General features: G+C 45.4%; 1 protein-coding gene across 2 annotated transcripts in view; it reads left to right on the forward strand.

Annotated features, from left to right (window-relative positions):
- abcc1 (ATP-binding cassette, sub-family C (CFTR/MRP), member 1) overlaps positions 1 to 12,151 on the forward strand; it is a 31,881-nt gene that overhangs the window by 4,029 nt on the left and 15,701 nt on the right. For both annotated transcript variants that reach the window (XM_031565525.2, XM_012827226.3), the window contains exons 6-18: positions 61 to 122; positions 374 to 505; positions 771 to 1,007; positions 2,637 to 2,814; positions 4,804 to 4,965; positions 5,546 to 5,638; positions 6,333 to 6,536; positions 6,964 to 7,110; positions 7,739 to 7,826; positions 9,393 to 9,462; positions 10,374 to 10,500; positions 10,711 to 10,887; positions 11,678 to 11,845. In XM_031565525.2, the coding sequence (XP_031421385.1) occupies positions 61 to 122; positions 374 to 505; positions 771 to 1,007; positions 2,637 to 2,814; positions 4,804 to 4,965; positions 5,546 to 5,638; positions 6,333 to 6,536; positions 6,964 to 7,110; positions 7,739 to 7,826; positions 9,393 to 9,462; positions 10,374 to 10,500; positions 10,711 to 10,887; positions 11,678 to 11,845 (1,845 nt within the window). The remainder of the gene's footprint in view (positions 1 to 60; positions 123 to 373; positions 506 to 770; positions 1,008 to 2,636; positions 2,815 to 4,803; positions 4,966 to 5,545; positions 5,639 to 6,332; positions 6,537 to 6,963; positions 7,111 to 7,738; positions 7,827 to 9,392; positions 9,463 to 10,373; positions 10,501 to 10,710; positions 10,888 to 11,677; positions 11,846 to 12,151) is intronic.

The raw sequence follows: 12,151 nt of genomic DNA on the forward strand, positions 1-12,151 counted from the left end.
ACAATGCCTGGTCCTTGTTTTTCCAACACCAAAGCTTCTTACATCTTTTGATCTCCACAGAATCCATGCCCGGAGTCTGGATCCTCGTTCCTGTCAAAGATTACATTTTGGTGGATAAACAAGTAAGTAGGAGCAAATTGAGGTGTCGGATTTTGGCTGGAAATGGAGATGGTATTATACCAGTCAGAAGCACATATTTTGTATCTGTCTGTATGAGACAGAGAGTCTGCCCTTGTCGCACAGTACAGCTTAATCAGTGCTCTCCATTCAAGTTTGACCGAATGTGAGTGTTCATGCAGGTGCCTGTGTTTCTGTGTGTGTATGTGCCCGTGTCCTATGTTGATGTACTTTTGTTTACACAAATCCTCTGTAGATTGATGTTAAAAGGCTACAAAAGGCCTTTGGAGGAGAAGGATCTGTGGTCTTTGAACTCAGAGGACCGTTCCCAGAAGGTCGTGCCCCAGCTCGTGCACCGCTGGGTCACTGAGTGCAACAAGGTCAAAAGGTCAGTGTGTGCTCATATGAAGACATAGACACACTGTATACAGCAGATTTTACGTTGGACTACATGTAACGCTGGTTCTCACTGTTTTAATATTTTTTCCCATACAATGCTCTTCATTGAGTTTTCAAAGATAGTCATTTATAGTCATTTATAACTCATGCTGTGCTGCTATAATGTAAGAGGCTGCCAAGCTAGTGTGAAGGCAGGTGGATTGTCTCAAACTTTAGTAGTGATTCATTCTGCTCCTCCTCTGTCTCCTCCTCAGGCCTTCAGAGAAGACGCTCTACTCCCCCAAGCGCCCGGCGAGGGGGGCCCTCGGGGACAAGAAGGATGCGCGGCCCCTGGAAGAGTCGGAGATCCTGCTGGTGAAGACGACGCAAAAGACAGGCGAGCCCTCGCTCTTCTGGGCCCTCTGCCGCACCTTCGGCCCCTACTTCCTGGTCAGCACCGTCTACAAGATCGTCCACGACATCCTCATGTTTGTGGGGCCAGAGATCCTGAAGTAAGCCTGATGGTAGAGCCGACACACAGCCCATAAGCCACAAGTAGTGTAAACGGACTGCATTTATATAGCTATTCATGGAGCACTCAGAGCGCTTTACAGATGAATGCCTCAGACATCTACCCATACACACACCCATGGCGGAGGCTACTATCTAAGGTGCCAACCTGCACATCGGGAGTGGTTCGGGGGGGGTTCAAGGTCTTGCTTCCGATTGCTGAGTGCCGACTCTACCTCCTGAACCACTTTCTTGCCCAAGTAGTGTGACCCCTACTTAACAGACTACCAAGAGGGAGGAGAGAGAAAGGGCTGAAGGGTCTGTGCCAGAAAGTATTTAGGGACTAAGGGAGATTGGTACGAGGAAGGAGAGGGATAAGACCGGGCATGGAGAAAGAGCGAGACTCATTATAGTTCATTAGTTTGGCATTAGCACTTAATACACCACAAATAAATTAAACTGTTAAACTGACAATCTCCCTGATTAGCGTCCATTTTAATTTTTGTTTTGAATCAATGGGCTTTCTGTTCCTGTAGCAATACCGAGCTCCAGATGTGTCAGTTATTGCCTGCTGTAAATGAAAGTATGCACACGCTCACTGTCGAGCGTCCTGGTGTTGGTGTGGACCCACTTAAATGACACACAGAGGGTATGTCCCCGATTTTTAACCCCCTATGATATACCTAGTGGTGCATGTTGGTGGATGGGGTCGGTGCTTGTGGGATGACAGGATATGGAGACAGTGTTAATGGGGTGACGCCAGAATGTAGCAGGCATTACTTGTAGTTTGATGCTATGTGTGCTGTGGCTTTGCATATATACCCTTCTGTGTTGGGCTGCAAGTCTGCTATCCTTAGGAAACATTTGCAGAACTGGTGGCAATTAACGTTTATCTGCTAGTATTGATTACAAATATTTTCTGTGATGCTTAATGGCTTGTTTGTGTGACGCATGCATGCATGCATGCATGCGTGTTTGGAAGAAGGTATGCCATGTGTAACCCACTAAGTACTTGCGTAACATAACATCTTGTTCCATATAAAACAGGTGTGGCTGATAAAGACTAGTTCAGGGTGTTCCTTTCAGAAGGAAGAGTGAAAAAGAAAGAGAGGAACTCAGGTGGCAGACTGAAAGTGAGCATGACGGGCTGAGGGCCTCCTGAGCACTGGAGCACCGCTCTCTTAGTTTGGTTTGGCACGCAGGCAGCGTCTGGTTCAGTGGTTTCCCCCCAGACTGGTAGAATCACACACACCTTGGTTCCCAACAAAGCAGAGTTGAAGAACATACTAACATTGATTTAAACTTGACCACTTGATGTTAGATTGAGGCGTTGTGACATTTACATTTATTTTTCTAATAGATTCTTTTGTTTAAAGCCACTTCCACACACAGGGGCGTGCATCAGTGTCATCAAAGTGTATACTCCTTTGAATCTGAACACGTGGCTTCTTGCTCGACCGGGCTGAGCCATAGGGCACGGTGGGATTTTACTGGCGTTAAAATAATCTCAGGGAGAGGAATTACTAGATGAGATTTTCAGGCAAAGACAGAACCGCTGACACCCACAAACCACGGGGACCCGCTCCTGTTTTTTATCCTCTCTTCTTCTTCCTCCTCTTGCCGTCTCACAGGCAGCTGATTGTGTTTGTGAACAACTCCAGCGCCCCCCTGTGGCACGGCTTCTTCTTCACGGGGCTGCTCTTCGTGTGCTCCTGCGTGCAGACCCTCATCCTGCAGAGGTACTTCCACGTGTGCTTCGTCACGGGCATGCGTCTCCGCACCGCCATCATCGGGGCCGTCTACAGGAAGGTGAGCGAGGCAGAGCGGTTACCATGGTTACCGCGCTTATCTGCACACACACAAGTTTGACACGATGTGCGAGGAGATAGGATGTTCATAGTGTGTAGGCTTTTGTGTACGTTGTCAACGCAATAATCACTGTTTGCATCTCATCCATGAAATGTCGGGCATGTTTTTCTGTAGGGTATTTGACTCGTCTATATGGTGTTTAGCCACTAGAACATATTTGGCATGGCACATAAGAGATGTGGTTGTGGTACAGGTCTACAGACGGGTGACAAAGGAATAAACCAACATTAAGTGTCTTAGTAAGGTGTTGGGCCCCCACGAGCCTCTGGAACATCTTCAGTTCACTTCGGCTTTGATTCCTTCAAGCTTCTGAAACTCTACTGAAAGGATCGAAAACCTCATTCTTCCAAGAGATATTTCCTCATTTGGCGTTTTGATGATGATGATGGTGGAGGAGAGTGCTGTGTAACATAGTCCAAAATCTCCCATAGGTGTTGAATTGGGTTGAGATCTGGTGACCTCGAAGGCCATAGCATATGATTCACATCAAACCATTCAGAGACCCCTCGTGCCCTATGGATGGGGGCATTGTCATCCTGGAAGTGACTACTCCCATCAGGATAGAACTGTTTCATCATAGGATAAAGGTGATCACTCAGAACAACTTTGTATTGTTTTGCTGTGACCCTTCCCGCTAAGGGGACAGGCCCCCCACAACATAACAGAGCCACCGGATCCCGCCGGATCCCATCACTTTAGGGGTCAAGCACTCAGGCCTGCACCATGCTCTTGGTGTACGCCACACATGCACTCACCCACTTGTTGAAAACATGGTAAAGGATGAGTCATCTGACCAGATCACTTTTTTCCCCCATCTCTGCGGACCAGTTGCACCACTAAACTCTAAATGTGCATTCATCTTTGTAATAAGGGGTTCCTGCATGGCAACCCTGCTATAATATCTCTCTCTATGTAATTGTCCACAGGCTGTTCTTGCTGACACAGTCTGATCATGTCCGGTTTTGACATTCTTAGTCACCCGAGGAAGAGCCGCTCTTCTGTTTTTCCTTACGCATCACACTAATGCACGAGCATCGTGGTCATGAAATGTGTGCGGTCGACCACAATGTCCGACCCTGTTTACTGATGTCTTTCCCACAGATCTAAATCCAGATGTCACTTTAGTCACTGTTTGTATGGAAAGTCTAGCAAGTTGAGCAGACGTTTGTGACTGAAGCTCCTGCCATCTGTGCCCCAACAATGAACCCCTCTTTCAAAGTCACTTATATGTTCTCCTCTTGCAATCTCGATCCAAAGTCATAATCAACTCAACCTGCCCAGTGTTTTTATACATGGCACAGAGCATGGCTGGATGTTAATTGCTTAACTAGACCCTGCAGTGCAACTGTGTGGATGCATCTGCTTTCGTTATGTTTCTCCGCTCATTTATTCAGGATTTTCCATTAATTTGTCACCCGTCTGTAGATACTTCTACTTCAATTGACTCTTCAATCCGTCCATTTTGGAATTCCAGAATCATCATTCACTCACATTGCAAAGACTCATTGCCCCCACTATTTTTAACGTCCTCATTTTTTACCAAAGCGCTACTTACCCGACGTCTTTGATGTAATTGGCTTGTAGTCGATAGTAGTTCAGGAGGTAGAGGAGTCGTTCAGCAATCGGAAGGTTGCTAGTTCCCAGATCTCGACTCCTCCTCACCAAGTGTCAAGGTGTCCTTGAGCAAGACATTGAAGCCTCAACTGCTGTGTGCCAATGGTTGGCATTGGTTGGCACTTTAGATAGTTAGATAGTAGCCTCTTAGATAGTAGCCTCTTAGATAGTAGCCTCTTAGATAGTAGCATCTTAGATAGTAGCCTCTGCTATCAGTGTGTGAATGTAGGTAGATGTCTGACTCTGAAGCATTAAACTGTAAAGCGCTTTGAGTAGAAAAGCGCTATATAAATGCAGTCCATCTGTCTGTCTTAGGCACTGGTCATCACTAACGCAGCACGGCGCACCTCCACGGTGGGGGAGATCGTGAACCTGATGTCAGTGGACGCCCAGCGCTTCATGGAGCTCATCACCTACATCAACATGGTCTGGTCGGCCCCGCTGCAGGTGGTGCTGGCCCTCTATTTCCTCTGGCAGGTGAGTGCAACCCTCACCCTTATCACGTACAGATCCATAGCATTGTACAGATCCTTAACACGTGCAGATCCATAGCATTGTACAGATCTTTAACACGTGCAGATCCGTAGCATTGTACAGATCTTTAACACGTGCAGATCCATAGCATTGTGCAGATCTTTAACACGTGCTGATCCATAGCATTGTACAGATCTTTAACACGTGCAGATCCATAGCATTGTACAGATCTTTAACACGTGCAGATCCATAGCATTGTGCAGATCTTTATCCAGATCAGATCCATAGCATTGTACAGATCCTTATCCTTATCAGATCCATAGATCCATTGCAGAAGACAGAGTGTTAGGAAGGCATAACAAAGATGCCACAGATGTTTTGCACTAGCCACAGGTTTAGCAGTGGGTGAAGGCTGTTATGGAAAATCCATGCTATGACTTGGTTGTACTGGCACAATGACTCCACATTCAAGAAAGAATAATACCTGCAGTCAGAGTAGCTTCCTCTGTATAGCTGCAGCAAAAGATTTTATGATCCTCTCCTGGTCAAACACACTGCCCTTTTCTCCCTGCCTCATGACCAGAATCTGGGGCCCTCTGTCTTGGCTGGTGTTGCCGTGATGGTGCTTATGGTGCCAATCAATGCCGTCATCGCCATGAAGACAAAAACCTACCAGGTCTGATTGCTTATTTTAATGCTTTTTTTTAGTCAGGAAGTTTCAAGGAAACCTTTGCTGTCATTTTGAGCATTCCTAAAGACATGTTGGTTCAGTGAAGTTCAAACCTACCTTAGCTGTCATTTTGAGCATTCCTGAAGACAGGTTTGCTCAGTAAGGATCAAACCTGCCTCAAGAATGAACTTCCTTAAATTGAAATGTCATGTCATCACCTTACTCAGAACTATTCTAAACCTCTCAAAGGTACCAGAAACATTTCAAATAGTTCAGAATACTATGTGACTAATGCTGACTTTCTTAACACTTAAGGGTCCAAGACCTTTTTAGATAGTCTGCCTGCCTGTACATTTCCCCTAACTAAAAACATTGATGCACAAGTGGCATATATGACTATATTCTAAACCCCAGCAATAATAACATGAGCGTAAAAGGAATGTATTAAAATAAAAATTAATTCTAATGTAGTAGCTGTTATCGTAGGTTCCTTACATAATTTTTTTATATAATAATTCAAATTAGCTACTGAATACCTTGGGCTCTCAGTCCACTGATGCTGTCCAGCGCTGTGCTGATTAGAACATTTACATTTACATTTAGTCATTTAGCAGACGCTTTTAGCCAAAGCGACTTACAAGGATGTGTACACAATTAGAAGCACTTCTCGCGTTAACACCAGCGTTTGGTCCGTACTCAGGTGTCTCAGATGAAGAGCAAAGACGAGCGCATCAAGCTGATGAACGAGGTGCTGAACGGCATCAAGGTGCTGAAGCTCTACGCCTGGGAGCTGGCCTTCAAGGACAAGGTGTCGGCCATCCGCGAGAGCGAGCTGCACGTGCTCAAGAAGATCGCCTACCTGGGCGCCGTGTCCACCTTCACCTGGGTTTGCGCCCCCTTCCTGGTGAGAACAGACTCCACATTCACACACTGGGAACAGTTGTATGTGTGTAGTTCATTTTTTTATGATGTACTGAACACTTCTCAGTGAACGTATGCATCAATAAACACAATATAATGAGTACATTTGCTGTACATATCTGAAGTCTGTGACATGAGTACATGTCGCGTCCTACAGAGAGATTTAACTATGCGTGTTGTCATACATGTATGGATGTCTTCAAAGATCTGATCTTCTGAAGCTGGGCATTAGTCACACTACACATAATGCGAATGGCACAAGAGTGGGTGTTGTGTGCTCTCTGTCCATATTAATGTGTGTGTTGACTTCTTGAAATGACCCAAAACATGAGGCGTTTGCGTTTTTCACACCATGACCATACTGCAGGCAGCGTTCTAAAAAGTGTCCCTGGTTCCTCCGCTCTCTGTAGGTGGCCCTGTCTACCTTCGCGGTGTACGTGCTTTCGGATGAGAACAACGTGCTGGACGCCCAGAAGGCGTTCGTCTCCCTGGCGCTGTTCAACATCCTGCGTTTCCCTCTCAACATGTTGCCCATGGTGATCAGCAGCATGGTTCAGGTCAGTGGCATCCTCTGTCTGTGTTTATCCATCTCTCTCTCTTTCTCTCTCTCGCTCTCCCTCTCCTGTATGTCTGTTTCTCTTATTTAAAAAAAAAAGAGAAATTTAAAAGAAGATACACTTTGCAATGACATTTATACTTTTTGTTCAGCCGTATGTAATTCATGTCAAATTTGATTGAAAAGGTTAAGTGTACGGAATACTCTTACTGTACGGACACCGTTAAATTACTTTAAGTTAATCCCTAGATAGGACGAGCTGGAAACCCCTTTTATAATCCCTAGATAGGACGAGCAAAAACCCCTTTTTCTGAAGATTGTTGTTTCCAAAGCCTGAAATAGTCTGACACACAGTCATTTGGTGAGGTGAAGGCAACATTCGATGGCAGCTGCTTGTGTTGACCTCCTGATGAATCATCACTGCCATCTACCATACGGCACCAGTAGTAATTACTATCACCACGCCTGTCATCTCCAAATTACCCAAAAAAGCCCTTCTCTGTTTTTGTTTATTCATGGTGATTCATTTTGGTGTTCCTTTTTTATCTTGATTTGCCTGTTTTGGGACGATCCTGCGTGTTTTTGCCCGTGTGGTGGTGATCGGTGGCGTCGGCGATGTCTCCTTCCAGGCCAGTGTGTCCATGAAGCGTCTGCGCGTCTTCCTGTCCCACGAGGAGCTGGACGAGAACAGCGTGGATCGCAAAACCATCACAGGATGTAAGTCACTAGCTTCCTGTCCCCTGTCTGTGGGGCTCCGCAGCATGACTGCCACAAAGCTGCAGTTTGCAGTGCCACAATTGGGCTGTTGATGTGAACGATAGGAAAAACAAACAAACTGTTGGCACCAAACATTATTGATTGCCTCGTTACATAAGATTCTCCTTGATTCATCATTTTGTTTTTGAAAACAGAGAGAAGGAAACAGTTTGAGGCGGAGGAGTGGTCAATGTTTTCAATGCTAGATGAGAAGTTATAAAATATTTGTGGGGCAGGAATTCTGTCACGGATGTGTTTTTTAAAAAAAAATATTTTTTTTAATTATTATTACTTATTTGAAATGACCATTCCCTGACAAACAGCAGGTTCATCATTAGATTCATCTTTAGATTTATGATTAGGGTCATCATTAGGGTTATCATTATCTGAACGAACTGCGAATCTGAGGACTGGGTATGGATGAACACAGAGCATTGCCTTAAACAGGATTGAGATGAAATGGGCTAGAGGACTCTAGAGGACTCTCCACTGGATAGCTCTAACCTATTTTGACCGTAGTAGACCATGCACAAGGCCCTCCGATCCCCATCTTGTAATGATAAGATGGGCCGTATAAACCAGGGTTGTCGTTTCCCAGTATCTCGTAAACTTGTTTACATGTTGGTGTGAGAGCCATTGCCATATACCAGTGGTTGCAATGGGGACCAACGCGCATGTAGGTAGATAAAGATGATCAGCCCGAACGTTACAGTGACTATGGGGGAGTTGCTATTAGGAATAGAAATGTTGATTATGATTTATAAAGTTCATGTTGAAAAAACTATTGGAAGGAGAGAGCTTTTTGTTAAAGAAAATGTTTCTACAGATTTTTGCGCAGAAGCTAAAGCAGTGTGCAAGAGAGTTGGTAAAAACTGTACTATTCTGGTTTGTAAAGTTGCCACTGGTTTATCTTAAAAATGTGTTTCTTTTTATCCAGCCAAAATTCCTTACTTGACCTGCTAACTAAACAATAGTTTCTTGAAACTGGGCAGTCAGAAAAAGTCTTCCAGTAAAACCGTTTGGTGTCTGAGCGCACTGTGAAAACAAGGATGTTATGCATGCTAACAGTGACCAATCACTTTGCAGTTTACGAAGGTGTTCACACCAGTGGATGAGCCCTCAGTGCAGTGTGTCATTTATTTCATTTTTTGTTCATGGGGCGTATATCCTGGAAAACGCCTGATTCAAATTCAATTTCAATTTAAACTCAAGGCAAACAAAGCAGAAGTATATGAATGAATACTCTTCAGAAGAAGAAAAAAAAAAACTTTCAGAGAACAGGGCTTGGTGTTCGGACTTTGAATGCTACCCCCTTGCTCTCTGATATTCTCAGTGCCCACCTGTGAACTTTAAACCTTCACTCCAGGTTTGGACCAGCTTGAAAGTACTCCAGAGTGTCAGAAGAGTACTGTGTTGTTTTCCTCAGTAAGACACTTGTAAGGGTCTGAGTGAGTGGAATAGTGGCAGGCCTTGTTTGATGTGTGATAGAAGCTCGTGAGGGTCTCACTCTTCTCTCTCTCTCCCCAGCTCCAGACAGTATCAGTATTGTGGAGGGCTCTTTCAGCTGGTCCAAAGGCGATGACCCCACTTTGAAGAGGTAAGAACCATGGCTGACCTCTTCGTTTGAAAACCTCAATCTAATGTGGCTGTGTTTGCGCGTGGGTGCATGTGTCTGTCTGTCTTTCTGTTTGTTTGTTTGTTTGTTTGTTTAAATCCTGTTGTAGTCAGTAATTAAGTCAGTGAAGTGTAATTTTACAATGTAATTCCTAGTCATAAACGATGATATATATGGAATAAACAAAGGACCCTGACACTGCCAACACAAACCTGCCAGGTTCCTAATTTCTGGTTTGGATCTGTGTGAGATTTGAGGGGATTTTACCCAGAATCCTTCATCTTCAATGCATTGTCCAGGCATTGACACGTGGCTGTGGTTTGCGTTGTTGGATCTATGTCACTGTAAGGTTAATCGCATCTTGCCTGTACAGGATGCGAGAATTGATACGCCCAGCTGATAACTATAAAACGTGGCAGATTTTACATCAAGATTTTGCCACTGAATATAAAAGACTTCTTCCGTGCCTATGAATATAACAAGACATGGGATAAAGAGCTGCTGGCCCATTTTATTTACCTCAATCCACCGTCTATAAAATATGTGTCTGTGTATATGTATATGAAAATAAGTGTTCCTTGGCATTACTGCTCCCTAAGAAGCGAATTATTGGACCTTGGCATCCCTGGCACATACAGTATTAACTCATATGTATTATGTGACCTGTGAATGCTGATATGAAGAATGTGAAAACGCTTGACATTGACTGACAGTATTTCAGTTCTAAGCACTTCTGAGACGGTTGTGTTATGATGATTTGGCTCTTCTGTAACCCTCTGTCCCTGGCTCACCCCTGCCCTCCGTTTACCTGTGCTCAAGGTGACGGTTGTTCCCCTGTCAACCCTTTTCATTGCCCTGGTCTCAGGCTGCTCTGCCCCTCTCTCTCCCTCCAGGATTAACGTGCGTATCCCAGAAGGCTCCCTGGTGGCGGTGGTGGGTCACGTGGGCTCGGGGAAGTCATCCCTGCTCTCAGCTCTGCTGGGAGAGATGCACAAACAGGACGGGGCTGTCAGCATCAAGGTACAAAGTTAAAGTGGACAGTTGGGCAAGTTTACATGATGTTGTCATCATGTGTATAACTTTCCAGATTGATGCAGGTTAAGGCAAACATTACTGCCAGAGCTGCATCCTTCAGATAGCAGCCCCTGGCTTCTCCACTGCACTGAGCTTCACTTGAGCATGAAGTGTCCGTATACCATCGCGTGCCCAGACTTTTCCTTCTTTCCTCAGGGCTCAGTGGCCTACGTGCCCCAGCAAGCCTGGATCCAGAACGCCACCCTGCGAGACAACATCATATTCGGCCAGGAGAAGAAGGACATGTGGTACCATAGAGTGGTGGAGGCCTGCGCCCTCCTACCCGACCTGGAGATCCTACCTGGACAGGATGACACTGAGATTGGAGAGAAGGTACAGGTCCATCGCTCCATCCTAACATCACCAGCACCAGAGCCGCAGTGGCTACCACATGCATTACAGTAGCAGGCAAAGTAAAGTTTCTAAAGCTGCAAAGAAAACACAGTCAACAAGACAGTCAGCATAATGTACATCCCATAATTTAACATTTAAGCTTGAGTCACAGTTAGGAAAGGACCACCGCTGAAGTTCTTATCATCACCTGCTCATCAGAATCAGAAATGGGTTTATTGTCAAGTACAAGGAATTTGTCTTTGTTGTGCGCAAACGAGTTTAAATATACAAACTGGTTAGCCAATCCTCTGTGCACCCCTGAGGGTTTGCCAAATATGCCAAAGAGTTGACAGTTTACCCATGCAGCCGTCTGGTCGCTGACTGCCCAGGGTGCCAATAATCCCCTGAGAGTCTAGCCTAAACAGCAAAGAGCCTCTGGACTAGTTGTGCGTCATTGGCATAGCCCCGATCACCAGACACTGGCCCAAGGCTATAATTAGATGCCCTGCAGTGGCTTTTTGGGCCGGCTCAGATTTAACACATGAGGGGCTCTTCATCACGTCCAGCACGTTATGACATGGTATGTAGGTTAATGGGTGCCTGACGTGGCTGCCACTGTTGAGAACCCAGCCTCTAGTTGTTGTGTTTGTCAGTAACCACAGAGAGTCATTTTGATTTGTCTTACAGAAACTTTTTTTTTTGTTTTTTGCAATACAAATGTGCAATTGTTAAGTGTGAATGTTAATCCTAAATCACATATTAAAGTGTGTGTGTGTCTCTGTGTCTCCAGGGTGTTAACCTGTCCGGTGGTCAGAAGCAGAGGGTGAACTTGGCTCGGGCGGTCTACTGTGACTGTGCCGTGTATCTGCTGGACGATCCTCTGTCGGCGGTGGACGCCCATGTGGGAAAGCACATCTTCGAAAAGGTCATCGGGCCCCAGGGCCTGCTCCAGGGGAGGGTAAGGCAAAACAGCGGCCCTGTATTCAGTACAATTCAAGTGCATTTTACTTCCAAAGCACGGTTGCTCATGGTCACTGTGTCTGAGGACTCTGTGCCCTGTCCACATGCACCTTTTGTCATTCATTCGTCACGCCATCATTTCGTTTTTCACTGCTTTTTCCCCTCAGACACACGTGTGTGTGTAAGTTGAGCACTTACATAACAGTTCATTAAAAATTGAGCTATTTATCTCCCTCTCTCTCTCTCACACACACACACACACACACACACACACACACACACACACACACACACACACACACAC

The sequence above is a fragment of the Clupea harengus genome, chromosome 1 (genome assembly GCF_900700415.2).
Source record: "Clupea harengus chromosome 1, Ch_v2.0.2, whole genome shotgun sequence".
NCBI classification, from domain to species: Eukaryota; Metazoa; Chordata; class Actinopteri; order Clupeiformes; family Clupeidae; genus Clupea; species Clupea harengus.